This window comes from Gopherus evgoodei, chromosome 6 (assembly GCF_007399415.2).
Source record: "Gopherus evgoodei ecotype Sinaloan lineage chromosome 6, rGopEvg1_v1.p, whole genome shotgun sequence".
In the NCBI taxonomy this organism is placed as follows: Eukaryota; Metazoa; Chordata; order Testudines; family Testudinidae; genus Gopherus; species Gopherus evgoodei.
Genome location: NC_044327.1, coordinates 132071198 through 132098834, shown reverse-complemented (window position 1 = coordinate 132098834; position 27637 = coordinate 132071198). Strand labels below are relative to the sequence as shown.

The 27637-nt window shown below is 51.3% G+C and overlaps 1 protein-coding gene across 1 annotated transcript; it reads left to right on the top strand.

Moving 5' to 3' along the window:
* The first annotated feature begins 3720 nt into the window (after positions 1 to 3720).
* On the top strand, positions 3721 to 27637 carry C6H9orf24 (chromosome 6 C9orf24 homolog). The gene is made up of 7 exons (XM_030567472.1): positions 3721 to 3855; positions 17341 to 17488; positions 20855 to 20967; positions 22196 to 22271; positions 23229 to 23442; positions 25559 to 25648; positions 27482 to 27637. Exons 1-7 carry the CDS (start codon positions 3721 to 3723, stop codon positions 27585 to 27587), a joined length of 882 nt encoding a protein of 293 aa, XP_030423332.1. The 3' UTR covers positions 27588 to 27637.

Below are 27637 nucleotides of genomic sequence, written 5' to 3'. Positions count from 1 at the left end.
ATGACCCCTTAGTAGATCTATTCCCTGGGACAAAGGCTGGTTCCTCCCTGGAGGCAATTCCCCTCTCTGATCAACTGACCCCGGGCCAGCACGCTGAGATCAGGGGGGTGCTGCATTTGTACCGACAGCTGTTTTCCAACCAGCCTGGACGCACTAATTTGACTGTCCACCGGGTGGAGACCGGGTCACATCCCCCTATAAAATGCTCCCCTTTTCGGGTCACTGGGAAAACTGCCCAGGATCTTGAAAGAGAGGTCAGGGACATGCTGGCTTTGGGGGTGATCCAGCCGTCTTCCAGCCCTTGGGCCTCGCCAGTGGTGCTAGTCCCCAAAAAGGACGGGTCAATCCGGTTCTGTGTGGACTATCGAAAGCTCAATGCCATCACCGTATCTGATGCCTACCCTATGCCCAGGCCTGACGAGCTCCTAGACAAGCTGGGAGGTGCTCGGTACCTCACCACTATGGATCTTACCAAAGGCTACTGGCAAGTGCCGCTGGACGCAGATGCCAGGCTGAAATCGGCCTTTATCACCCCTCTGGGGCTCTATGAGTTTCTGACCCTGCCCTTCGGCCTCAAGGGAGCGCCGGCCACCTTCCAGCGCCTGGTGGATCAGCTACTGAGGGGGATGGAGAGTTTTGCCGTGGCGTATATTGACGACATCTGCGTCTTCAGCCAGACCTGGGAGGACCACATATCCCAGGTTAAACAAGTCCTAGACCGACTCCAAAAGGCTGGGTTAACAGTAAAGGCGGAGAAGTGCAAGGTGGGGATGGCTGAAGTATCTTACCTGGGCCATCGGGTGGGGAGCGGCTGCCTAAAGCCGGAACCAGCCAAGGTGGAGGTGATCAGAGACTGGCCTGCTCCCCAAACCAAAAAGCAGGTCCAGGCCTTTATTGGGATGGCGGGGTACTATCGAAGGTTCGTGCCCCACTTTAGTGCCATAGCCGGCCCCATCACTGAACTGTGCAAAAAGGGGAAGTCAGACAAGGTGATTTGGACTGAGCAGTGCCAGGAGGCTTTCCGGGCGCTGAAGGAGGCTCTGGTTAGTGGCCCAGTTCTGGCAAACCCAGATTTTGACAAACCCTTTATGGTGTTCACTGATGCCTCAGACACGGGACTGGGGGCAGTGTTAATGCAGGAGGATGAAAAGGGGGAGAGACACCCCATCGTGTACCTGAGTAAGAAGCTGCTACCCCGGGAACAAAGCTACGCGGCCATCGAGAAGGAATGCCTGGCCATGGTGTGGGCCCTTAAGAAGCTAGAGCCATATCTCTTTGGGCGACACTTCACCGTGTACACCGACCACTCTCCCCTGACCTGGCTGCACCAGATGAAAGGAGCCAACGCCAAGCTCCTGAGGTGGAGCCTGCTCCTGCAGGACTATGACATGGACGTGGTCCATGTGAAGGGAAGTGCCAACCTGACAGCGGATGCGTTGTCCCGGAGAGGGGACCCTGAACTTCCCCAGGTCACTGGGCAGAGTGACCCCGCTCAGTTCAGTCTCGAAGGGGGGAGAGATGTGATGGAGTAGGGACTGTCTGTGTGGGGAGTGGGAGAGCAGGGGAGGACTTTAGGGGATGGACGATGCCAGAGCCTGTAACCTGAGCTAGGTAAGGGAGGGGAAAGGTCAACACCTTTGCCCGGGAAGGGGACAAAGGAAGGGAGTGGCAGGAGGGAAGCAGTTTGAGTTTGGGCTTGGGGCTGTGTGGGCGGAATTCAGGGTATCCTAGCTAGGATCCAAGCACCCTGAAAGCCCAGAAGGACTCGGTGGAGGGGTCCTGACTGTGCCTGCAAGCTCTGCTGTAACCGGTGTTCCTGTTGTCCAATAAACCTTCTGTTTTACTGGCTGGCTGAGAGTCACTGTGGGTCCCAGGAAGAGGGGTGCAGGGCCGGACTCCCCACACTCCGTGACACTCCTCTAATGACACCTCAGTCTGGGACAGTTCCTCATATTTGTCACCTAAAAAGAATGGCTCAGGTTTAGGAATCTCCCTTACATCCTCTGCAGTGAAAGCTGAAGCAAAGAATTCATTTAGTTTCTCCGCAGTGGCCTTGTCGTCCTTGAGTGCTCCTTTAGCATCTCAATTGTCCAGTGGCCCCACTGGTTGTTTAGCAGGTTTCCAGTTTATAATGTACTTTTAAAAAAAATTGCTATTACTTTTTGAGTCTTTGACTAGCTGTTCTTCAAATTCTTTTTTGGCCTTCCTAATTATATTTTTACACTTCATTTGCCAGAGTTTATGCTCCTTTCTATTTTCCTCACTAGGATTTAACTTTCACTTTTTAAAGGATGCCTTTTTGCCTCTCGTTGTTTCTTTTACTTTGTTGTTAGCCACGGTGGCACTTTTTTGGTTCTTACTATGATTTTTAGTTTGGGGTTTACGTTTAAGATGAGCCGTTATTACTGTGTCTTTAAAAAGTTTCCATGCAGCTTGCAGGCTTTCACTTTTGGTGTTGTACCTTTTAATTTTTGTTTAACTAACCTCCTCATTTTTGTGTAGTTCCCCTTTCTGAAATTAAATGCTACGTATTGGGCCACTGTGGTGTTCTTCCCACCACAGAACTATTAAATCTAATTATGTTATGATCACTGTTACCAAGTGGTTCAGCTCTATTCATCTCTTGGACCAGATCCTGTGCTCCACTTAAGACTAAATCAAGAATTGCCTCTCCTCTGGTAGGTTCCAGGACCAGCTGCTCTAAGAAGCAGTCATTTAAGGTATCAAGAAACTTTGTCTCTGCATCCCCTCCTGAGGTGAAATGTATCCAGTCAATATGGGGAGAGTTGAAATCCCCCATTATGATTGACTTTTTTTATTTTTATAGCCTCTCTAATCTTCCCAAGCATTTCACAGTCACTATCACCATCCTGGTCAGGTGGTCGGTAATATATCCCTAATGTTCTATTCTTATTATCCGAGCATGGAATTTCTATCCAAAGAGATTCTATGGTACAGTTTGCTTCACTTATAATTTTTACTTCATTTGATTCTACGCTTTCTTCCACAAATAGTGCCCCTCTCCCACCAGCATGACCTACCCTAAGGCCCCGATCCTGCAACCTGCTCACATGGATGCAGGCTCCACCCACGCAGAGAAGTTTGCATAATCAGGACCTTAGACTGCAGACTTCTTACTGCAAGAGACATTTTCATTTATGCCTAGTGTGGGACCAAGCACATTGCTGGCATGTACCAAAAAACCTTACTAAGATAGCATTGCTCCTGCTATGGACAGGACAGCAGAAGACATACAGCAAAATGGTGTCCCCTGGAACAGAATGCCACTGGAGAATGTGGCAACCTACTGGGAAGAGGTACGTGTCCTCGGACTAGGATTTTCTAGTTCCTCGTGTTAATAGCAGCACAGCATATTACATATAGGTTGGAACTTGGAGCAAATGCAAAGGCATTGACTCTGGAGGTGATGAAATCTTCCTGCTCATTTACTGTGACATCACCTGTGATGCAAGTAGGGCTGGTGAGTGGGAGAGGCTGTCACACTCAAGGAACACACGTTAGTTTGCCACCCCAGCATGCAGAGCCCCTCTCCCTTCCCCTCCAGCCACAGACATTTGAGGGGGTGGGGACTCCTAATCTAATGACATTGAGGCACAAGACCCCTTGACAGATGAAGTTGACCCCACTGGGTGTCCCCGTGACCTGTGGAGTCGCTGAGTGTATTTGAAGAAGGATTCCCCCACACGGGTGTGTTTCAAGATGTTCCTCTTCGCCCGTAAAACCAAGACCCCCATCAGCACCTACACGGACTCCTACAGAGCGCCGAATAGCATGAGAAAAACCTTCCAGGAACCTCCGAATACTCTGTGGAAAGAAAATAAGTTTGTGACGGAGGTAAATCTCCCCCTCTCCCCCAGTAGACAGTGTTATCAGACACAGGATCTCAGCTTCTGTAGCGCTCCTAAGCTCTGCCACCATGGAGCTCCTCTGCATCTTAGCTTCTGCGGAGCCCTATAAGCCCTTCAGATGCTGATTTTCATAACATTTTGGGTGTCCTCATAAAATGTGGGTCTCCTCTTTCCACTTAGCATTTTGACTGTGCAGCCGTGCCAGCATGGTGGTAACAGTATCGGTTTAAGCTACCTATAAGTGCAGTTGGTGAACGAGAGGCAGTCTGTTGTCCTCATCTATAAATGAGTGCTGGTCACTACTGCCGTGGGAGGGAAATAATAAATGCAGCTACTGTAATGCTTAGATGGCACTTTTCATAAAAGGCCTGTATCGTTCTCTCCATTTTAAAATAGAGAGAACACAGCAAGGGGAAGTGATTTGACCAAGGTCACCCAGCAGGTCAGTGGCAGAGAAAGGAACAGAACTCATGTCTCCAGAAGCCCAGCCTATTGCCTGAGCCAGGAGGCCACATTTTCATTTGTTCATGTTCCTCTGTGCCAGAAGAGCTGCGTGCCAGTCCCAAATGGAAAGCTTTCACTAACAACAGTCTGTACTGAAGTCCTTCGGGCCAGCCATAGCTCTTAGAGGGCAGGGATATCATTGTTAGCATGGTGAAGCACCTGGCTGTAGGTGCTATAAAATAATGCACAGAGGTGGTCCATGGAGACTATAGGTCACAACATAAATTCGGCCATACTGGGTCAGACCAATAGTCTAGCTAGCCCAGGATCCTGTCACTGACAGTGGCCCGTGACAGATGCTTCAGAGGGAATGAACAAACAGGGCAGTTGCAGAGTGATCCATCCCATCGTCTACTCCCAGCTTCTGGGAGCTGGAGGTTTAGGGACAGCTGGAGCATGAGGCTGCGTCGTTGACTATCTTGGCTAATAGCCATTGATGGACTCCACACTTATTTAATTCTTTTTTGAACCCAGTTATCCTTTTGGCCTTCAAAACATCCCCGGCAACATATCCCATGCGTTGACTGTAATGGAATACGTCCTGGCCATTTAGATTTTGACGTGACATTGCATGCTGGGACCTATTGTCTCTATGGACCATAGTTTTATCCAAATTAGGTGCCAAAATTTGAGGGCAAACCAATTCTGGTTAAAGACACTCCGGAGATTGCAGACTGGACTCTTGTTGTGTCTTTCAGTGGATCCTGGTTAGTCTCCTTGGTTCTGAGGCTCTGTGCATGGCCAAGCTAGAACTGGCCTGTTGGGGGGTTCCCAGCTGTCGAGGCCTGCACAAGTCATCACAGTAATTTTGTCATTAGAGATTTTGAAACATGCCATGTGAGGTAGACCTGTGCATGAAAACCCTGCAGAACAGCCTAAACGCAAATGTCTGATGAATTTTTGCCAGCTGGTAACAATGAACATAATATACAAAAGTTCCCCTGCCCCAGGTTCAGACTGTTCTCCACAGACATGGTATCTGAGCAGCCAGCCAGCTTCTTTCTCTGTGCATGAACTTTCCACTACATCCCTCTATGCATCTGTCCTTTGGCTTGGAATATGGTACCCGGCACTCTCTGCTGTCCAGATTGTGGCAGAACTGGTGAATGACCATTAGAAAATGTTTTAGAGCTGAGGCGCAGAGCAAGAGCATCCAAAAAAGGGAGGTTAAACAATCACAGAGAGGCTCTTTTGAGGCAATGCAGGCTCAGCCTGGGCATTTAGCAGTATGGGGCATATGACACACAGCTAAGCAGCTCTGGTTCTGTATAGGGGACAGCATTGCATGCACACCCCAGCCAGCTCATTGCAACAGAAGCTCTCTGCAGGCTGAGGAGGAAAGACATGCTGTACTCCAGGAAGTGCTGCCAGAAGCAGCTAATTATTAATTATCTACTTCCCATCACCAATAATCTAATCGCTCCAATTAGTGGGAGGGAGTCATTGGTCATAAAGTGAACAGCAAAGACTGCAACAGAGAGGCTGGCTCCCAAGCGCCCGAGGCTGAGAGGTGGTGCAGCCTGCTCAGGCAGTCATGGTCAGAAAGATCCGACAAGCCATCCCCTTGGATGGACGCAGCGGTGGGGATGAGAGAGCTCCGCAGGATGCTGGGGACCTGGCAATAGAAGAAGGGGGTGTCATTTCTGTAACCCCTACTAATGCAGTGTGGTGCTCTGCCTACCTCGGGTGGCCAGGCCACATGGAGGTTTATCAGTTTGCTAGAGCCTGCCAGGGGCTAGAGCTGGGATTTTTAGCTCTAGAAGGCTCAGGTCTGATTCCTGCTGCCAACATCTTAGGCAGGGGGTCACACTATGGGGATGTGTCTAAATCAAACCTCATCTCGCCTAACGATCCGACCTCTCTCTCCAGCCAGCCTTTGTACCAGGCTGATTTACCCGCCTCTCTGCCTCCATTTAAGTGGCCGACAGTTGATGTGTTGTATTATTTCTGAATTACTGCACTTGCTATTAAATCGGTTCATGTCTGTATGCATCATAGTCCAATGTACTCACCTCCTGCCATCCTATGCCCCAGCTCACATCCTGGGCTCCTCTCACTGAGATGCCCCTGCTCACTCCTGCATGTCTCAGGCTCCAGGTGTGCCTTGGCCTCTGCTCATGCCTCCCACCGCCGTAGTCTCATAGAATCATAGAATATGAGGGTTGGAAGGGACCTCAGAAGGTATCTAGTCCAACCCCCTGCTCAAAGTAGGACCAATCCCCAACTAAATCACCCCAGCCAGGGCTTTGTCAAGCCTGACCTTAAAAACCGCTAAGGAAGGAGATTCCACCACCTCCCTAGGGAACCCATTCCAGTGCTTCAACCAGGACTGGCGCTAGAGTTTTTCACGCCCTAGGCGCACGGCCATTTCGCCGCCCTGCGCGCCGCTCCCGCGGCTCCGGTGGAGCTGCCGCAGTCATGCCTGCAAAGGGTCTGTTGGTCCGTGGCTCTGGTTGCGGCAGGCATGGTTGCGGCAGCTCCACCGGAGCCACGGACCAACAGACCCTCCGCAGGCATGACTGCAGCAGGTCCACTGGAGCTGCCTGCAGCCTCCCCCCCCCAGCAAAATGCCACCTCCCGAAAATCCTGGCGCTCTAGGCGATTGCCTAGTTCGCCTCAATGGAAGCGCCGGCCCTGGCTTCACCACCCTCCTAGTGAAATAGTGTTTCCTAATATCCAACCTAGACCTCCCCCACTGCAACTTGAGACCATTGCTCCTTGTTCTGTCATCTGCCACCACTGAGAACAGCCGAGCTCCATCCTCTTTGGAACCCCCCTTCAGGTAGTTGAAAGCAGCTATCAAATCCCCCCTCATTCTTCTCTCCTGCAGACTAAACAATCCCAGTTCCCTCAGCCTCTCCTCAAAAGTTATGTGCTCCAGCCCCTGAATTATTTTTGTTGCTCTTCGCTGGACTCTTTCTAATTTTTCCACATCCTTCTTGTAGTGTGGGGCCCAAAACTGGACACAGTACTCCAGATGAGGCCTCACCAATGCCAAATAGAGAAGAAAGATCACGTCCCTCAATCTGCTGGCAATGCCCCTACTTATATAGCTCAAAATGCCATTAGCCTTCTTGGCAACAAGGACACCCATTGACTCATATCCAGCTTCTCATCCACTGTAACCCCTAGGTCCTTTTCTGAAGAACCGCTGCCTAGCCAGTCACACCACACACCGACGGCTCCTCTGATGTGACTAAACACGGGGCCTTTCTCCCCAGCCAGCCAGGGCACGTGGGTTCACAGACACTGTGCTAGTGAGCGCCTTACACGTAATGGGGCAATGGTGAAAGATGTTATCTCAAGGGGCTCTCACAGAGCACGGTGATAGCCCCAGGTAGATGGTGAGAGAGAGACACAGCTGGAGCAATTTTGACTTGGATTTGGAGGTGGCTAGGAATCAGTGAAAGTGGCAGATGAAAAATGCCAGGCGGTAGCTCTGGGGCTGGAGCACCCACAGAAAAAAAATAGTGGGTGCTCATCACTCACTGGCAGCCCTGCCAATCACCTCCCCCCATCTTCCTCAACTCCTCCCACCTGCCCATGATCACCTGTTCAGCAGCGTGCAGGAGGCGCTGCGCAGGGAGGAGCGAGGGCGGGGTATGCTCAAGGAAGGGGGCGTAACGGGGTGGGAAGAGGCAGGTCGGGGTAGGGGGGAAGAAAGAGGCAGGCCTGGGGGGAAGGAGTAGAGTAGGGGCAGGGCCTGGGGCGGAGCAGGGGTTGAGCACCCCCCCCGGCAGATCAGAAAGTAGGCACTTCTGTGCCAAAGGGGTGCCTTTGCTATTATGGGCAATCGTTTCCCATCTGCCAAAGGACCCTGTTTTGATACAATCTACCTGCCCGAAGGGCTGGATCCACAGGGATCTCACTTTTAAATTTTAGCTACAATGTGGTTGACCCACCCGACTGTGACATCACTGGTGATGCAAGCAGGGCTGGTGACTGAGGGTGACGGTCAGATTTGGGAGAGAGACTTTTAATTTGCTACAATAGTACAGAGAGCCTTTTTCATAGTCTCACCCCTCAGCGTGGCTTGTGGTGGACTCCAGAAATTAACTTCAGGCATAAAGCCCTTGCTGGCTACTGGGGATCAGCTGAGACGTAGTTTCAACTGAAAGTGGAATCCCTTCCAGAGAGATGTTCCTCTTTGCTCATAAAACAAAGACGCCGATCAGCACCTATACAGAATCTTACCGACCGCCCTGTACCGTGAAACAGACTTACAGGGAACGTCCTTTTACGTTGTGGGAAGAAAACAAGTTTATTACAGAGGTAAATCTCCCACTTCTAAGGCTGCTAATCTACAGCCCTGTTAGCTGAAGGATGGGTTCCCGATGGTCTGTGAGCCTGGCACTCAGGGCTCGGACTGCATCAGATGACATAAACCAAAGGCCCCCAAAGTGTGGGGTGCACCTCCCTAGGGAGGGCATGGAGGAATGTTGGTGGAAGGGGGAATGGCAGGTCCAGGGCCCTGGCCAGCCCCCACAGGGGGTGGGGAGGGAGCACCACCCAGCCCCACTCCACTCCACTCCCAGCTCGGCCCCGGCCCCACACCAAGTCCTGCTCCTGGCCCCAGCCCTGCCCCCAGCCTTGGCCCCACTCCTGTCCCCAGACCCACCCCCAGCTGCGGCTCCAGCCCCCTTACCCCTGTCCATGTCCTAGGGGCAGGGATAGGGCTAAAGGAGAATGCGACGCTGAAAAATTTGGGGACCACTGACATAAGCTCCACAGCTTTGGGCTAAATTGGGAGTGGGACAGGAGACTTCCGAACATTTTGAAGGGTGCTGCAGGCCAGGGGGTTATTTTGTGATTTTTCCCTTAGCGGGAAAGTTGATGGCCAGGGTTCTTTGCTGTCTTTCCAACGAGGCTTGCAGCACAATCCCTTTACCACAGGCAGCTGTGGGGCTTTTAGATTGCAACCTCTGTGGGTCAGGGACTTTTCTTACTGTGGGCGTGTACAACTAGACACTCCTGCAAAGCGAAATATCATCATCTTCATCATACCTGTGGTGACTGAAGATCCCATGGGACAAGGCCGAAGGTATCATCCCTGACACCACAGCTATAGCCCTTCTTCCCGCTGCAGGTGGAGCCGGGATGCCGCTTGTTTTGAACTGCTGTGCAGGGCTGTTGGGTGTTGTTTAAAGGCTGCTGCTTTCAGCCCTGGCGGAAGGGGTGTCCGCTGGTGCAGTATGTCCGGTGCTTTGCAAAGATTCCCACGCCCACGCTGAGAATGTTTGGGAGGGAGAGAGGGGGAGGCGGATGCTTTGGCATGGTCGCATTTTCAGTGGCACCTGTGATTAAAGCCTGCCTGCCTTTCCACAGCCCAGGGGCTCCCTGGGAGGCAGGTTGACTCGCTTCCCCTTAAACTGGGTCACAGTTGAACTAAAAGCTATCCTCATCATCTGCTAACGGGGATGAGATTCCCGTCCTTTGTAAACCACTCTGAGATCTACTGATGAAAAATGTGCTATAGGAGCTAAGTATCATATTCTTCTTCCACTCACCAAGCCCCTCCCCTTAGGCCAAGCCACACCCTCTCCCTTCAGATTGACAGGTCTCTTTTTTCTCTCCTTCTGGGCACTGGGAGGGATCTGACCCTCTTTCACCTTCCAGTCTATTGGGGTCACCATCGTACAACAGACACACCTGTGGTCAGCTCACCCCACAGCGGGACAAACCCCAGAACCTTTGGGTCCCTTGCACCTTAGTTAAAGGAGAAGGTAGTGCTGTTTCTGGGTGGATTCACAACCCCTTGAAGCCTTTATAGACTCATAGACTCTAGGACTGGAAGGGACCTCAAGAGGTCATCGAGTCCAGTCCCCTGCCCTCATGGCAGGACCAAATACTGTCTAGACCATCCCTAATAGACATTTATCTAACCTACTCTTAAATATCTCCAGAGATGGAGATTCCACAACTTCCCTAGGCAATCTATTCCAGTGTTTAACTACCCTGACAGTTAGGAACTTTTTCCTAATGTCCAACTTAAATCTCCCTTGCTGCAGTTTAAGCCCATTGCTTCTTGTTCTACCATTGGAGGCTAAGGTGAACAAGTTTTCTCCCTCCTCCTGATGACACCCTTTTAGATACCTGAAAACTGCTATCATGTCCCCTCTCAGTCTTCTCTTTTCCAAACTAAACAAATCCAATTCCTTCAGCCTTCCTTCATAGGTCATGTTCTCAAGACCTTTAATCATTCTTGTTGCTCTTCTCTGGACCCTCTCCAGTTTCTCCACATCTTTCTTGAAATGCGGTGCCCAGAACTGGACACAATACTCCAGTTGAGGCCTAACCAGCGCAGAATAAAGCGGAAGAATGACTTCTCGTGTCTTGTTTACAACACACCTGTTAATGCATCCCAGAATCACATTTGCTTTTTTTGCAACAGTATCACACTGTTGACTCATATTAAGCTTGTGGTCCACTATGACCCCTAGATCTCTTTTTGCCATACTCCTTCCTAGACAGTCTTTTCCCATTCTGTATGTGTGAAACTGATTGTTCCTTCCTAAGTGGAACACTTTGCATTTATCTTTATTGAACTTCATCCTGTTTACCTCAGACCATTTCTCCAATTTGTCCAGATCATTTTGAATTTTGACCCTGTCCTCCAAAGCAGTTGCAATACTCTCTTGGTATCGTCCGCAAACTTAATAAGCGTACTTTCTATGCCAACATCTAAATCGTTGATGAAGATATTGAACAGAGCCGGTCCCAAAACAGACCCCTGCGGAACCCCACTTGTTATACCTTTCCAGCAGGATTGGGAGCCATTAACAACTACTCTCTGAGTACGGTTATCCAGCCAGTTACGCACCCACCTTATAGTAGTCCCATCTAATTTGTACTTTCCTAGTTTGTCTATAAGAATATCATGCGAGACCGTATCAAATGCCTTACTAAAGTCTAGGTATATCACATCCACCGCTTCTCCCTTATCCACAAGGCTCGTTATCCTATCAAAGAATGCTATCAGATTAGTTTGACACGATTTGTTCTTTACAAATCCATGCTGGCTATTCCCTATCACCTTACCACCTTCCAAGTGTTTGCAGATGATTTCTTTGATTACCTGCTCCATTATCTTCCCTGGCACAGAAGTTAAACTAACTGGTCTGTAGTTTCCTGGGTTGTTTTTATTTCCCTTTTTATAGATGGGCACTATATTTGCCCCCTTCCAGTCTTCTGGAATCTCCCCCGTCTCCCATGATTTCCCAAAGATGATAGCTAGAGGCTCAGATACCTCTTCTATTAACTCCTTGAGTATTCTAGGATGCATTTCATCAGGCCCTGGTGACTTGCAGGCATCTAACTTTTCTAAGTGATTTTTTACTTGCTCTTTTCTTATTTTCTCTTCTAAACCTACCCTCTTCCCTTAAGCATTCACTATACTAGACATTCCTTCAGACTTCTCAGTGAAGACCGAAACAAAGAAGTCATTAAGCATCTCTGCCATTTCCAAGTCTCCCGTTACTGTTTCCCCCTCCTCACCGAGCAGGGGGCCTACCGTGTCCTTGGTCTTCCTCTTGCTTCTAATATATTGATAAAAAGTCTTCTTGTTTCCCTTTATTCCCATAGCTAGTTTGAGCTCATTTTGTGCCTTTGCCTTTCTAATCTTGCCTCTGCATTCCTGTGTTATTTGCCTATATTTGTCCTTTGTAATCTGACCTAGTTTCCATTTTTTATATGACGCCTTTTTATTTTGTAGGTCACGCAAGATCTCGTGGTTAAGCCAAGGTGGTCTTTAAATCAAGACTGGGTGTCTCTTTCTAAAACACATGCTGTAGCTCAACCAGAAGTTATTGGCTTGATGTAGAAATCAATGGGGGAGAGTCTCTGGCCTGTACTATGCACAAGACCAGCCTAGATGACTCTTTGGCCTTTAAATCGATCACTCTGGTAGGGCTTCTGGCCCTGATCCTCCAAGATATTTAGGTAACTAATTCCCAGGGAGTTAAGAACCTACATATCTTTCAGGATCTGGTCCTGTATCTTCTGTGGATCTTAAGGCACAAGAAGGAACAATGGCAACATACAGGGGCCCAGTTTCATCTAGCAATCGACAGTGGAAACACACGTCTGCTGACCTCATGACTTATCCGCTGTTCCGAGTAACAGACCAGCAATTCCTCCTTTTCTTGCACGAATTCTACACAGCAGACATGGTTGACTGGCTGACTCTCTTGCCCTGAGCTTTTTATGCCTTTGTGGCCAGGCCCATCTTCGGTCCCTGGCTTGCAGGGCTATTTGCCAGGCGGGGTGGTACATGGAGGTTCTTGGTGGATTTACTGGTGGAGATCTTTGATGGGACGTGAGGTATGGTACACTGGTGTCAATGGAGAGTGTCTGTCTATTTAATAGCTGCTCTTTATTGTAAAGAGCCTAGGGTGGGAGTGCTTTATCTGACAGTACAAAGCACAATAAATAAATGCTTCTAATTGACGTCATGCTGGCCGACCCCTCCTCTGACCAGCGCTCACACACAACAGCCCTGAAAGGAAACAGAGCCACGGGGCACAGAGCAAGGAACCAGACCGAAACTGTGACAAAATGGGCAGTGGGATGCTTCTCATGGCCCCTGGGGTTAGATGTCACCTGCTGTCCCCAAGCAGAAAGCCTTTTCCATGCCCCACTCAAATGGGCCCTGCCTGACTCATCCGGCCTTCAGGAAGCACTGCAGTATCATAGCAATGCGGTCTGCTTTCTGGGGCACCTCTTACCCATAATGCTTGCTGCTGCAGAAGGAGCATGGCGGAGAGGACCTTAACTTGGAGAGATGGTTCCCCAGCCAATCTGGAAGGTCACAGCGTGGCTGGTCCTTTAACAGTCGGGTGGGTCTCTCCTTTCCCACCTGTGAAAATGGGGCATGTGAGTCAACCAGGCCCGTGGGATAGATGAGGGAGAAATCTAGGCAGGGGGAGATGGAAGTGTCTGCAGAGGTCTGCAGGGAGGTAGGAGACCTTGTGACACTGTGGGGAGACTCCAGCTAGGTAGGGCTGGGAATGGCTACGTCTCCAAGCAGGAAGGCATGGGAGAAGCAAGGGAACATCTCCAAGCAGGAAGACATGGGCGAAGGAAGCAGTGAGCCCAGGAAGGGCTGGTGTGGGAGATGAAAGAGAGCCCTGGAGGGGTGAAAGCTGAGCCCAGAGCGTGGGCAGGAGAGTGTCTGAGCTATTGAAGATGGACCAGCCCCTTTGAGAGTGGGACTGAGCCCTGTTTGAAACGGGTATTAAAACTCTGTGTTTGGTTTTGGGCTGGTGTACCCTGGAAGGGGTGGACTTTTTGTTTAAGGCTTAGCTGGGCAGGGGCAGGGGAGGGGTTATCACTGAGGGGAAACTGAGGCAGGGCTGCTGCAGGGTCACCCATGCCTTAAGGGGGCACTCTGTTGGCGACCCTCTCACAGGAAGGTTGTTTTGAAAATGTTTAACAGCCTGAGAGTCCAAAACACCAGACTGTCTGATGCATTTTCACACCTCTAGCTGAGCATTGCACAAATCCTGACCCAGAGAGAGACCTGCAAACGCCATTTGTTTCCTGTCTCTCTGACAGCCAGCAGACTTCTGAGCCCCACTTGGCGTGATTGCATGGTGGCTCTGACCCCAGATGTGTCTGAAAGCACCCAGATCTTACAACAATAACAGTAGCATTACTTCCCCGCTCCACAGCATCACCCCGACTTCCCCAAGCACTATAAACATTCATTCATTAAGCTGTGTGCTGAATTAAATGTCATCAACTTTGGTGCTAATTCTTGTATCTCCAGCCAGGCTGTATGTCTGATCCTCTGCTTTTTTGCTGTTGAATGCACAGCCAGCCAGGCATTTGGTGATCTTGCAGTGAAATTAAAGCATTTGCCATATTTGTATTCAAAATAAATCTAGGGAACTGCAGGTCACACCTCCCAGGAGCTCCCCCTCCTGATGTTCTCCAGCACTCTCATATCTCCTTGAAAGGCTGACAGCTATTTTCTGGGTTGAGGGTGTGTTTGAACTCACGTATGTGGCCACAATAGAGAGGCTGCAGCCTGCAGAAACGGGTCCTGACTTGCCTTGGCTCAGTTGTTCCCCCAACCCTGCTTTTGACTGTGCATTGCTCCTGTGTGGGATTCCCACCCTTGTTGATTTGGGAGGGGAGAGGTTTGATGGCAAGGGACTGGCAGAGGGAAGGAAAGGCTTGTATATAGACCTTGGCTATAGGATTACCCTTGTGCTTTAAGCCCTCCCACCTCTGGAGCAGGTTATCCAGGTGCGCATGAGTTCCTGCTGATGCACCCTGGTGCTGCTGCCCATCCGCATTCGCTACAGAACAAGTTGGAGATTTTCAGGTAGAGACTGGCAGTATTGTCTAGTGGGTAGAGCAGGATACTTTGAGTTAGGATGCCTGGGTTCTATTCATGGGAGCTCTCCAGCGAGCAGAGCAGGGGACTAGGCACTCAGGACAACTGGTTTCTCTAAACAGCTCGACTGCTGACTTGCTGTTTGACTTTGGGTAAGTCATTTACCCTCACTGTGCCTCAGTTTCCCATCTGTAAAGTGGGGATAATAATAATGACCTGCCTTGAGGGTTAATAAATTGCTCCCCAAAGGAAGTGGCTGCTGAGGTGTCCAGTGCTGCAGTTCAAAGGAGATTTTAAAATCACTGCAATTGTTTTTGTAAAGGTAGTGTGTTTATGTACATCCTTATTTACTGATCGGGCACTCAGCCCCGTACAAGCACTTACAGGCTAGAGGGCCTGATTGTGTTACATAAGAAAGGCCATACTGGGTCAGCCCAATGGGTCATCTAGTCCAGTATCCTGTCTTCCAACAGTGGCCAGTGTCAGGTGCTTCAGAGGGAACAAACAGAACAAGGAATCATCAAGTGATCCATCCCCTGTCACCCATTCCCAGCTTCTGTCAATCAGAGGTTTAGGGACACCCAGAGCATGGGGTTGCACCCTACCATCTTGACTAATAGCCATTAATGGGCCTGTCCTCCAGGAACTTACCTACTTCTTTTTTGAACCCTGTTATAGTTTCAGCCTTCACAGCATCCCCGGCAAGGAGTTCCACCAGCTGACTGTGCATGTGTGAAGAAATACTTCCTTTTGTTTGTTTTAAGCCTGCTGCCTATTCATTTCAGTTGGTGACCCTGGTTCTTGTGGCATGAAAAGGGGTAGGTCACACTGCCCCATCCACTTTCTCCACACCAGTCATGAGTTTAAAGATTTTTTATGTTCTGTTGAAGCCAACATTGAGTCTCCCAGTGGTGGCAGGATGGGGCCGACTGTACCCGGTCCAGACAGCGTGCAATGCAGATAAGACCCAGCCAATCCAGTTCAAACCTCCATCCCCTGGGCAGCCTGCTGTGCAGGGTGGTGTGTGTCTGTGCATGTTTTTAGCGGATTACTTTTGAAAAGCTTCAGCGAAGTGGGTTAGGAGAGATCTAAGTGTGTCACCGGGGAGTGCAACGAGGGCTCTTCCTGTGCTCGCTGCAGGGGCCTCAGTTAAACGGGCATTTCTGGGTGCTGAAGGGGGAGGACGTAGTGGTCATTTTGCGTGTTCAGTGGGTGACACACCCTTGTGGTTGCCGTGCGCCTTGGTATTTCTGAGATTACCCTGCTTACAAGGTCAGTGCTTTTATTCCTATTTATATTTCCCTGGCATGGAGAGGCCCCCTTCTGCTGAGTGCTGGCCAGAGAGACAATCCCTGCCTCAAAGAGCTCAATAAACAGGACAGACCTAAGGCAGGAAGGGAAATAGACATGAATTGGTGTGTTCATGGTACAGCTGGGATTTGAACCAGCTCTTCTAAAGCCTTATTTGGTGCCTATCCAGGTGGCCACGCTACCCTCCCTACAGAGGAGACAGCAAAGAATCCTGTGGCACCTTATAGACTAAACAGACGTTTTGGAGCATGAGCTTTCATGGGTGAATACCCACTTCGTCAGATGCATGACCCACAAAAGCTCATGCTCCAAAACGTCTGTTAGTCTATAAGGTGCCACAGGACTCTTTGCTGCCTTTACAGATCCAGACTAACACGGCGACCCCTCTGATACAGAGGAGACAGTCACAAGTTCTTACATCACGGGATGGTGAAATGGCACCAGGCTCCATTGTTACGGGACAATATTTTGATGCAGCATCATGTGCTGTGGGATGCCAAAGGCGCCCCTACAGTTCCACTGCACACACCCCAATAAGCATGAACCCACGGCCCCAAAATATCCAGAACAAGCCAGGTTAGTGGCTGAGGGTAGTGAGCTTTTAAACTCCCTCTTTGCTGGCACTGGTTCTTGTACACGTTCATGTGCGTGTGACAAATGAACAAGCACTCCTGTGTGCATGGACAGTGCCACCGGGAATCCATGAGCAAATGGTAGTGGGGCTGTTCTCTGCCCAAGTGACTATTGAGCGAGGGGTAGGACTGGAAGCTCGGAGTTTCTACATTTTAATCCTGGCACTACACTGACTCCTCCTTTGGTTTTTGGCTCCAATTCCATCACCTGCAAAAATAAAAGTAGGGAACCTCTCTCTACAAAGCACTTCGATACCCATGGATAAAAGCACCATGTTAGCCATTATTTACTTTAAAGAAGAAGAGCATTCAGATTTGCACACTGACTAGTTAACAGGTATACAACACAGTTACCGCCTACTGGCTGTAACCAGAACTGCTCAGCTGTGTGTCATAGGCCCTATATGACTAACTACTAAAGGTGATTTTCCTTTTACTCAAATGCAGAGGCTTTCTGAGAATGAGGTTTTCAGCTCTAGCCCTGATCGTGTTGTTACATTCTGTGTGGCCACGGTGATGAGCATATTAACAGCCATGACACGCCTTGATGCCCCTGGACTTTCCCCCTTCACTGCAGCCTTGCATTTAATTGGCTTTATCCCAAACATGGAGGAATTTGCAAAGGGCAAGCTGGTATCCTTGCAATGTTTAACTGACTTCGTTCCCAACTCTCTATTGCCTTTAGGGGTTAACGATGCCCAGAGTGGAAAATCAGGTGAACCAAGCTCAGCTGGAGAAGATGATTAAGCGTGCAGTGCAGGATTATTCCTATAAGAACACGATAGAACCAACAGCCTATAGGCCAGAAAAGTATTGGGTAACCAGACCCGAAGGTATTGCTGGATTGTTTAAACCACCTGCCCCACAGTTCCCTGTCCTTCTTCCAGCTCGTCCATAGCATGCTCCCATCCAGTGATGGGAACTGCACTCAGAGCCCAGGGGTGGGCCTCGGGGCGCCGAACAGGGGCAGATTGGCTGGGTCGCTGGAGGCCAGCAGGCTGCGGTACAAGCAAAAGCCGCCAGGAGCAAGCACCGTTCCCCACCCTTTGCATCCCTACCTGTTCTCCTGCAAGAAACCCTCCCCAGTCCAGTTTCCCCTCCATACAGGCCCTTCCTCCCCAATGCAGAGACCCAGACTCTCTCTCACTGCTGGGCTCCCCTGTGGTTCTCTGATGCTCTTTGAGGGAGCAGACGTGGCCGGTCTGGCTCAGCCACAGACCATTCACAAGTCAGGCCAGGATGCACCCAGCTGCCCCTGGATCCTGGGCCAGCCGGCCTCAGTGCCCAGATTCCAGGTGCAGAGGTTGGGATATTCCAAGCTGGCCAAAGGATCCAGACCTCTGGGGGTGCTTTGGAAAGTCTCGGCCCTAGAATCCAAGAACCTCAAAACCCCACCAGCCCTGCTGAAGTTGCACCAGTTCCTCTGAAGCCTCCCCCTCCCCAGGATGCATGCCCATTGCACGGTGCTCCCCTCCTCCACCCACCCCCACCTTCTGCCTCCATATTACTATGGCACACGTGGAAGCAGACAGGGAAGAGGCGCTCGCCTGGGGAAGCCAGCCGCCCAGCTGGCATGGAGTCAAGCCGGCTAGGTAAGCTCCCGTTCTCTCTGAAGAGCCCCGGGCTGGTCCACTTGTCTCTGCTCTCCTCCCAGCTGGCCCTTCGCTCTGCCACCAGGCAAGAAGGGCAAATGGGACTGTCTGTGGGCACCTGTACGCCCCACTCCTGCCACCCGAGGGGCACCAGAGAAGGGACAGCAGCCTGCATGTCCTTGAAGGGTATAACCAACAAGCAGCAGGAAAGAACTCGCTGGGGCAGTGGGTCTAACTGGGAACAATGGGATGAAATTACCTGAAGGAGATTTTAGGCTGAACAGCAGGAAAAGCCTCCAGACGGGGGGAAGTACCAGGCTGTGGAATCATCTCCCAGGGGAAGGGTGGGACCCTCATTGCCAGGGACATGTCAGCTGACCCAGGCACAGCCCCGGAGCCTAGTGTGCAGAGATAGGCTATGGCCATTTTCACTTCCTGCCCAGTCCACATTTGACCTACTAGCTTGGCAGCCAGGGCGCTGCACCCTGGCCCCTGCAGTGGGGCAGATGGGGCCTCCACCATGGGTCTGCACTTCCCTGGTTGCTATGGGTGCTGGGTCAGTACTGTCTCCCCCGGCTTGGGAGGTTCATCTTCGTCCTAGAAATGGGAAGAGAAGCTAGTGGGGAGGGAGGGAAGCTGATTTTAAAAACCCCAGCATGGTTCCTCTCTCCCTCTGGCCCTCACGGCCAGGCCAGCAACACCCCGGAGAGGTGCAGTTAATTGGCTCCCTGGTACACTCCCTGGGTTCCTCACCCCTGCTGCTGATGCACCAAAAAGGCTGTTTTAAAGCAGTTGGATCTTGCTGTTGCATCTAGGCCAAGAGTTTCCACCACAGGAGCCCAATGTTAGGCTCCTAAATCCTTATTTAAGCTCCTGATTTTCCAAAGTGCTGGGCTCCCACTGATGTCAGGTTCACACCACTAACTTACGTGCCTAAATAAGGCCCTCGGAGGCTGACTCTAGGAGCCAATTGCTGCAAATCTTCCTCCAGTTTCTCCAGCCCTGCTCACCGCATCAACCCTGGTACAGCGGCACTGTCCACTGCTGTTCTTGAAGCCTGCTGTTGAGTGGAAGGCCAACCTCACCACAGGGATACAGAGTGCGCGCCATTCAGAAGGCCACGTTTGACTCAGTTCTCGCACAGCAGTACCAGAGAGACTACGGTTATTTAGAATAAGAAATCAGTGCAGCATTAGCTGGTGCCCCACTGTCTATTTCTGTAGTGCCTTCCAGCCCCCAGTGTAATCACCCGATGCTCAAACTCTGCCCAGGACTCACTTAACCCACCACTGCAGAGCAGTCACCTCTAGTGAGGCACACAGCTATTGTGTAACAATGTACGGAGATACTAGACCACAGTGGAGGATGGGAAGTGAGGAAAAATCCACTTGACACTGAAGAGAGACTTCAGATGGGCAGAATGCATTCCCTGCGTTGTCATTTGGCCAGGACACGGGGGTTAGCATCCTTTCTCTTACAAACAGTGCCAGAGGATCTTTAAAGGCCATGAGAGGCCAGGGTCTCAGCTAGGGTGACCAGATGTCCCATTTTTATAGGGACAGTCTCGATATTTGGGGCTTTTTTTAATATGGGCTGCTATTACCCCCCACCCCCGTCCCGATTTTTCACACTTGCTTTCTGGTTACCCTAGTCTCAGCTGTATGTCGCATCCAAAAGAGGGCACCTCCAGCATCCCAGAATCCCTTGCACCATGCTGTAGAACTGATTACTGTCTAATTCAAATGAGGACAGTGGCACCTACTGAGTCACCAGCACCGGTCCTTCCCGCATTCTGAGATTCCCCGGTGCACACTTGACAGACTGGAGCCGAGTTAGTTTGGATGGCAGGGATGTTTGCCTTGGGTTTTGTTAAGGAACCCAGCAGCTTTCGCTAGCTACACGTTAATCGGTTTGTTGGGGCCTAAAGGGCTAATGTGATCCTGGGCTACATAAAGGTGAGAGCAGTGAGCAGGGGAAAGGAGGTGATTTGGCCTCTGTTTATAGCACAGGTGAGACCTGTATTGAAACAGTGGATCCAGCTCTGGTGCCCACATGGTGAAAAGGGTTTTGAAAACCCAGGCCACCCAAATGATTGGGGTGGGGGGAAGGAAGCCTGACTGTGAGAGACTGAAAGAGCTCAGTCTGCTTAGCTTATCATAAAGAAGATGAGGAGGTGACTTGATTTACTGTGTCTAAGCACCTTCACTGGGAGAAAATCCCCATCACTCAAGGGCGCTTTAATCTAGCAGAGTCAGGCAGAACCAGCAGCAGCAGCTGGAAGTTAAAGCCAGACAAATTCCAATTAGAAATGACACTTTTTAACAGTGATTGCGATTAACCATTGTAACAAACTACCAATGGTAGGGGTGGGTTCTCCATTGCTTGATGTCTTCCAGTCAAGACGGGTGTCTTTCTGGAAGGGATGCCTTAAGTTATTGGGCTCAATACCAGGGGGAACTGGGTGAAATTCTCCAGCCCATGTAATAGAGGAGGTCTGACTAGATGGTCTAAGGGTCCTTTCTGGCCTTGATGTCTAGGACTTAGCGAATCCTGTTATTGTTCCTCCCTGGTAGGAAATGTTTGTCTGTTTGTCTGTTTACATTTCAGAAAAGTACAATCCAGTTTTTGTCAGTGGAGACAAGTACGCAACGTGGAGGACAGGCCCCTACAACAGTGCAGGATGGAATAAATATACCACCTACCTCCCCAGGCTTCCAAAGGTAAATCCTGGACTCCAGAATGCACCTGCTTCTCGTCCCTATGTGGGACGCAGCAGATGACCGGGGAAGGAGCTATGTTTTCAAAGTGGCCAGTGGGATGTCAACCCATGTGTCTCCTCCTACGGCCAAACAAAAACTGTAGAGCTAGCTCCTTCTCCACGCTTTGCTTTGCAAATTTAACCTTTAATAACCCAGGTCAAAATCCATCATAATACTTCTTTGCACTTGCATAGCGCTTTCCAGCAGGGCATCTCTAACTGCTCAATACTGTGAAATGGAGTCAGTCCCCCTGCACGCTAAGCGAAGTCCTATCTTCATCTGGCTCCAGACCATCCTTCCGAAGGAAGCGCAGAGCTGATCCAGCTACAAGAAGACTTTCCCCCTCCATAGAGAGAGCTGTGTTTTCAGAGACAGGGTTCAGACACTGCAAAATCTGTAGCTAGGATCTGTGCAAAGGTGGTGGGTGTAAGAGGTCAGGGGAGACTAACCCTTCCCAACCAGCCAGCTCCCCGCATTTGGAGCATGCGCTCCACCCTGAGGCCCCACTCCCGCTTGTCCTCTTCACATCCCCACGTTGCCTGCATGGAGGCCTCGTGGGAGATGGTGAAGAGGTGCACACAAGCAGTAGGCAGTTGGCCGACTGGTGGGCAGGCGCAGGGGCCTGGGGGAGGGGGCAAAGAGGCAGAAGCAGTAGGGGGGGGGAGCCTTTGGAAGGTGCCTAAGTGGGGCCCCTGGGTGGGGCATGGGTGGGGTTTTGGAGGGAGGAGACTGATCAGGAGTGGTCCTCGGGGCAGGGCCTCAGTCCGGGCACATGCATCCTCCCCAAATGGAGGAGGCCTGCGCTGCCTATGGATCTGTGGCTGTGGCTGTGCCATTTTCATGGCACGTGTGCTGTGTAGTTCTGTGCAATAGAAACAGAAGAATATGGTCAAAGTCACTCTGGATTCGGTGGAGTCTGTGGAATGACTCAGGTGTCGGCCCAGTTCCCAGTGGCCAAGCATCCGCCACGTCAGAAAAGCCACCGGCTCACTAAACAGCATCCACGCTGGCGGTCTCAGCAGAGAGGCCAAGGAAAGGATGGCGCCTGCCCTCGCCTCCCATGGGCAAGGACAGGGCAGGGTGAGGGAAGCTTGTGCTTTTGCTGCCTGGGCTGTTCCTGAGCCAGAGACAAACGGGGCTTTGCAAGTTTTCTGGATATACATGAAGGCTCTGAAATCTTTCCTTGTAGGAAGCAGGGATGGAGACCATTCTCCGTGGGATGCCCATGGAATACCCACCGAAACCCGACCGCCTCAATAATTATGGTAATTGTACTGGGTCCTCCTATAACCTTACCTCGAGAGAGCAGGGATTCCAGGAGAGCCAGTGGGGGAGATTTTAATCCATACAGTGCCTCGCAGGCTGGAAACAGAAGGTGTCCCACAATGAGCAGCGGGTAGATATTTCCTTGGGAGATTTTGATGTGCAGCATTTCTGGGTCCCTTCAGCTGCAAAAGGCCAGGAAGCCCCTGGAGCCATTCTGGAGCATAAGCTCTGCTGTTGCTGCCTTCTGGGGCTGGGAAGGCAATGCCAGGACTTGCCAATTAACTGCCCCCAACTCAGCTACCTCCGTTCCCCTACTCACCAACCCCACAAGGCAGCTCACGGTCAGGAACCCCTGAGGTTACCAGGGTTCCTTAGGCTGTGAAGGTGCCTCCTCCCTGCAGCTGCTGGGAATGGGGCACGGTGGGGTTGGCTGATCCCCGCCGCTGGTAGCTTACGGCACTGCTGAATCTCTTCATCCTGGAGGATGCTGGGGGCTTTCTTAAAGGACCACTCCCCTTGAGAAATGTTGTGGAGGGCTTCCAACCCCTTGTGCATTGACCCACCTGCCCAGGTCACCAGCGGGGCCCTTCTGCACCAAAGCACCAACCTCTGTAGCTACAGCTAAAGAAGCAATTCAGTAGCTGGCAGCAGTAGTAGATTGTTGTCCTGCCCGCGGCCACTAGAGGGAGACGTGGCATGTGCATGCGCACAGACACACACGCACACACCCCCCCCAGCATGGGATACTTGCTCTAGCCACTAGCCCACACCCCCTCCCTTCTTCACCCCCCGTTTGGACTCTATGACTCCTTGGTTGCTGTGGTTTTGCCCTAGTTGCCATGGGCTCTGTACCCGGAACGCTTGAGGGCCAAGCTCTCCATCTAGGGCAGCGAATGTCCGGATTTCAAAGCTGCGGAGTTTCCCCTCCCCCACCCCTTTGGCTCCTCTTGTTTCAGAAAGGGAAGTGGTGGTCAACATGCTGAACAGCTTGTCCCGCAGCCAGCTCCCCTCCGTCCAGCACCGTTCCACCGTCCCCGGGAGAAAGCCCTTCCAAGGTTACTACAGCCCCTGCACCGGGCGTCACTACTGCCTGCGTGGGATGGATTACTACGTGGACGGAGCCCCCTGCAACGAGAGGCAGCTCAACCAGCTAGTGGAGAAGATTGTAAGGTTCGGAGGGTTATGCAGTGCACATAACACTTCCCTCTCGGGCGAAGAATCCAGAATCCAGAATCCAGCCCCGTCCTTCCTGCAGGACTCATGGGGGTCAGAACGTGGGCTCCGATCCTACCCATCACACCCAAAGCTCCCCTGAGAGGAAGGAGAGTTTGGCATGCAGGATCAGGCCCTCTTGTCTGGCAGATGATCATTGCGGGCAAAGGGCTGGCCCAATGCTGGGGAAAGGAAAGGCAGCATTCAGGGAAACAGGTGTTCTCAGCCCTGCCCTTTGCTATCGCCCAGGGCCCAGACAACTGAACATCATTGAAAGATGATCAGGAGAGGCCAGGTCGTGTAGGAGGGGAGGCTGAGGTGGGGATCAGTGCAGAGAAAGCAGGGCCCTTCCACGCCCCTTTGCAAAGCATTGACACCTTCCCTCCACCCCCAGGCAAACCCCCCGTCCCCTCCCATCCCGCCCCGGGGTAAGATCCCCATCTCACTCGTTCTCTCCCAGTATTGCCAGCCCCAAATGTTCAAAAATCATGAGTCAGGATCACCAAAAATCAGGAGATTGGCTTTAAAATCGTGAGATGATGTAAAAAGAATAGATTGGGTGTCCTTTTGATTTGCCTTCTGCTTTTGAGCCTTTGGGGTGCATTGGGGTCACATTTTGATGCTTTCTCCACAGCCCTTACTTTTTCTTTAAGAAAGAAGGCTGAAGTCATCCCATATACATCTGACTTCAGGAGCTGGGGCTTTAAGGAACCCAGTATTCTGAACCCAGACAAAATCATGAGAGTTGGCAACACTCTGGCACTTGTCCCCTTTCTCAGTCCGTTGTGTTTTCCATGTTTTCATTTCTCATTCCCCTTTGCCTCCCTGCTCTCTCCGCCTCTCCAACCTCACTTTCCCAGTTCTCTCCTCCTCCTTTTTCCTCCCCACTGGTGCACTGCCCCTTCCCCCCGCACAAACCCCAGTGCTCTCCTCCCTCTCCACCCAGCTGGGCCAGCAGTAGTCAGTGAGCCCAGCTGAAGCCACTAGAACTCTTTGCTTGAGTAGCCAGCAGCAGCCCTGCAGCTCCCTAGGACAGGGCTGTGAACCAGGTACATCCCCTCCAGCACTGCAGAGGTAAGGGCAGGACTGCAAAGGAGGATATATACTGTATATACACAAGCCTGGCCGAAGGCTCTGTAGCCGCAGAGGCAGTGGCAAAGGCCAGGAAGAGTCAGGGTGAGACCTTCAGCACAGGAGATTAGAACAATCCTGGCAAACACAGGCCAGGACACCCAAATATTCAGAGCTCTGGGTCCTTGTGGTGCCGCAGAGGGTGCTGGAGCAATGGGCAACGCGAAGAGGAGTTAGTCACTGAAGGGCAGGTGGAGAGGTTGCAGTAGCAGCTCTGGGTATTGTTTTGCTTTGGATCCGAGAGGCTGCACAGAGGAACCCATGCCAGGGTGTGGGCCAGGTCTGTCTCGGTGTTTATAACATGCCCATCACCCCTGGGGTCCAGCCACACAGAAATTGCAGTTTTTACTAAGCGGGTTTCTGAACCTGTTCCATGTAATCAGTGCAATTTCTGTGGGCAGATGCTCTCTCACGCAGTTTGCTCAGGTGCTGCTCCTGGGTGCAGACCATCCCGAAGCCCCAGCCCTGCCTTGCCTTCAGGGTCACAGCCTTGCTGCTGGGGAGCAGCAGGCCATCTTCTAGCCCTCTGAGGATAGCGCTGTATCCCCATGGCTGCCCACTGAAAACCCCTCCGTCTCTAGGAGCAGCACTCCTAGCATCACCTCTCTTTGTGGAGGAGAGTGCTGTAGCAGCCTTAACTCAGAGCTCAGAAGCCCAGGCATCTGGTTTTCATTGCAGTTAAAGTCTGGGTGCTCGGACCGCTAAAATCTGCCACTAGGACGTTAGTCCCTGTGCTGTGGACAGACCTCTCCCTGTTATTACTGCTCCACCCCAGAGTCCTACCACCACCACTTGCAACTCTGATGCGACCATGCCCACTTGTGGGGGGACAGGAAGGATCTTTCCTGTGTAAGCTTACTACCCACCAAAATGAGAGTGAGCAGAGATGAGTGAGCCCGGCCACCTGGTGCTAACGCTAACCATACCCTTACGTTTGTTTCAGGAATATCCCATACTGCGGTTGCAGCCGAGAGACGATGGACTATGCACCTTTGCACAGCCCGCCGCAATCTTTCCCGTATATGAACCTTAAGTAAGAAAGTTAAAGCCAGGTTCAGTGCTGGGGGAAGGGCACCGTGGCTCTAGAAAATCATGTTTTACACTGGGGAGAACAGGAACCTCACAACAGTCTTGGACTTTCCCCAGAGGCTAGACCTTCCCTCATTTGGGTTTCAGGTGAATCATGACAAATGACTGCATGTATTATGGTAGTCTCTGGAATACAGAGATTAAGTGACTTGCCAAAGGTCACGGAGCAAGTGGCAGAGTTTGCAGGGTGGGAGGAGCTTATTTTGAAGGGACAGCGCCATGCTTTTATTCATGGTACAAAATAATGAAGGACTGTAAGGGACCAAAGGAGGAGGGTTTGCTCTGCCCACCTTAGGGTCCTCGCCTGACAGCAAGAGAAGCTGTTAGCAAAAGGGTTGCAAGAGGCCACCTTGATGTAAAACAAAACCTGCAGGGGGCCAGGAGCCTTGGCTGGTGACGGGCCCGGGACCAGCAGAGCGAGTCCCGAGAACTAGAAATGTAACTAGGAGTGTTTAAAGGAAACCTAAAAATGGTTGCTTAGGTGGGTTTGTTCCCTTTTTGCTGTAACACTTTTATTATTCGTACTATACCTCACCTCCCCAGTTCCCCATCTGCAAAACAGGGGTAGCCACTGCCTGGTAGCCTTCTCGACCTGGGCAGGGTGTGAGGGTTTATTTATTAGTTAATGTTTCTGTTGTGCTTTGAAATCATAAAACCCCACATAAGTATTTGAAACTCCTGCAGACTCACAACACTACTGGGATACACTTAATGTTGTAGTTATGTTCCTGAAAAATGCAACTTTAAGCGAAACAATGTTAAGTGAATCCAATTTTAACCCTCACAACACTTTACAAGGCAGCAGGAAAGAAGGGAGGGCAGACAGAGACACACACCCTGTGTGTGAGAGAAAAAATGTGCATTTCCCCTTTAAGTAGCTGACCCCAGGCTTAAGTACACTGCCTTGTTAATTAAATCAGCTTCCTGAGACCTGAGACCCGCAGCTACTGCCTAGAAGCTCCCTCTCTGGTCTTGTGTCCCCCGCTCTATGGAAGATGGGGTAAGGGGGCACAGGAGCAGGGGGGAGGGGGAGACACCCTGACATTAGCCCCCCTCTTTCCCCCTCCCCCGTACAGCAAGCAGGAGTCTCCGGGAGCAGCTCCAAGGCAGAGGGCAGGAGCAGCACCTGGCAGTGGGGGGAGGGACAGCTGCTGCACAGGGATGTTAGGGGAGCAGGAAGCTGATAGGGGGCTGCTGGTCCACCCTGGTTCCAACCACCCACCAGCTAGCTGCAAGGGGCTGCTCTTCTTGCAAGCAATGGACAAAACAGGTGCCTGCCAAATGACATCAGAAGGGAGCATTTCACAACTTTAAACGAGCATGTTCCCTAATTGATCAGCAACTTAACATCGAAACAATGTTAACTGGGACGACTTTAAGTGACAAAAGATAGGCACCAGCGTGGGCTAGTTAGCTATGCGGACATGTATTCTCTGGGGTTTTCTCATAATGCCCGAGCACATCACATCCCTCCCACTGGCTCCCATGTGCCTTTTAGCCCCTTGTCTCTCACCTGCCACACCCATCTGCCAGAGACCCCACTGACTGGGCCACCTCCCTCCCCAAATCCCAGGACCAGGCGTTCGATATGGGGCAGAAAAACGGTGAGCACGAGGAAGCATCGCTCTGCAGTGAATCAGTAAAGAGAATGGCTCCCAAAGCTTGCCCTTTGCAATCTCCCTGGAATCTCCTAATGAGCACCAGTAGGAAGTGGATTACCAAGGACCCTCCTGCATGGGTGAGGCTAACGATCCATTGGTTTTTCCTTCTTTCCCAGGTGGGACACAAGTCACTTCCAGAAGGCCGGCGGGCCGCAGAAGGATAACTATGTCATCCATCCCGAGTTTCTGTCGGAGTCCTACCCCACTTCGCCGTGCTGGTAGAGAACAGAGTCAGGCCTCCATTAAAATGGGTCTTGTCAACCTTCGCGTGT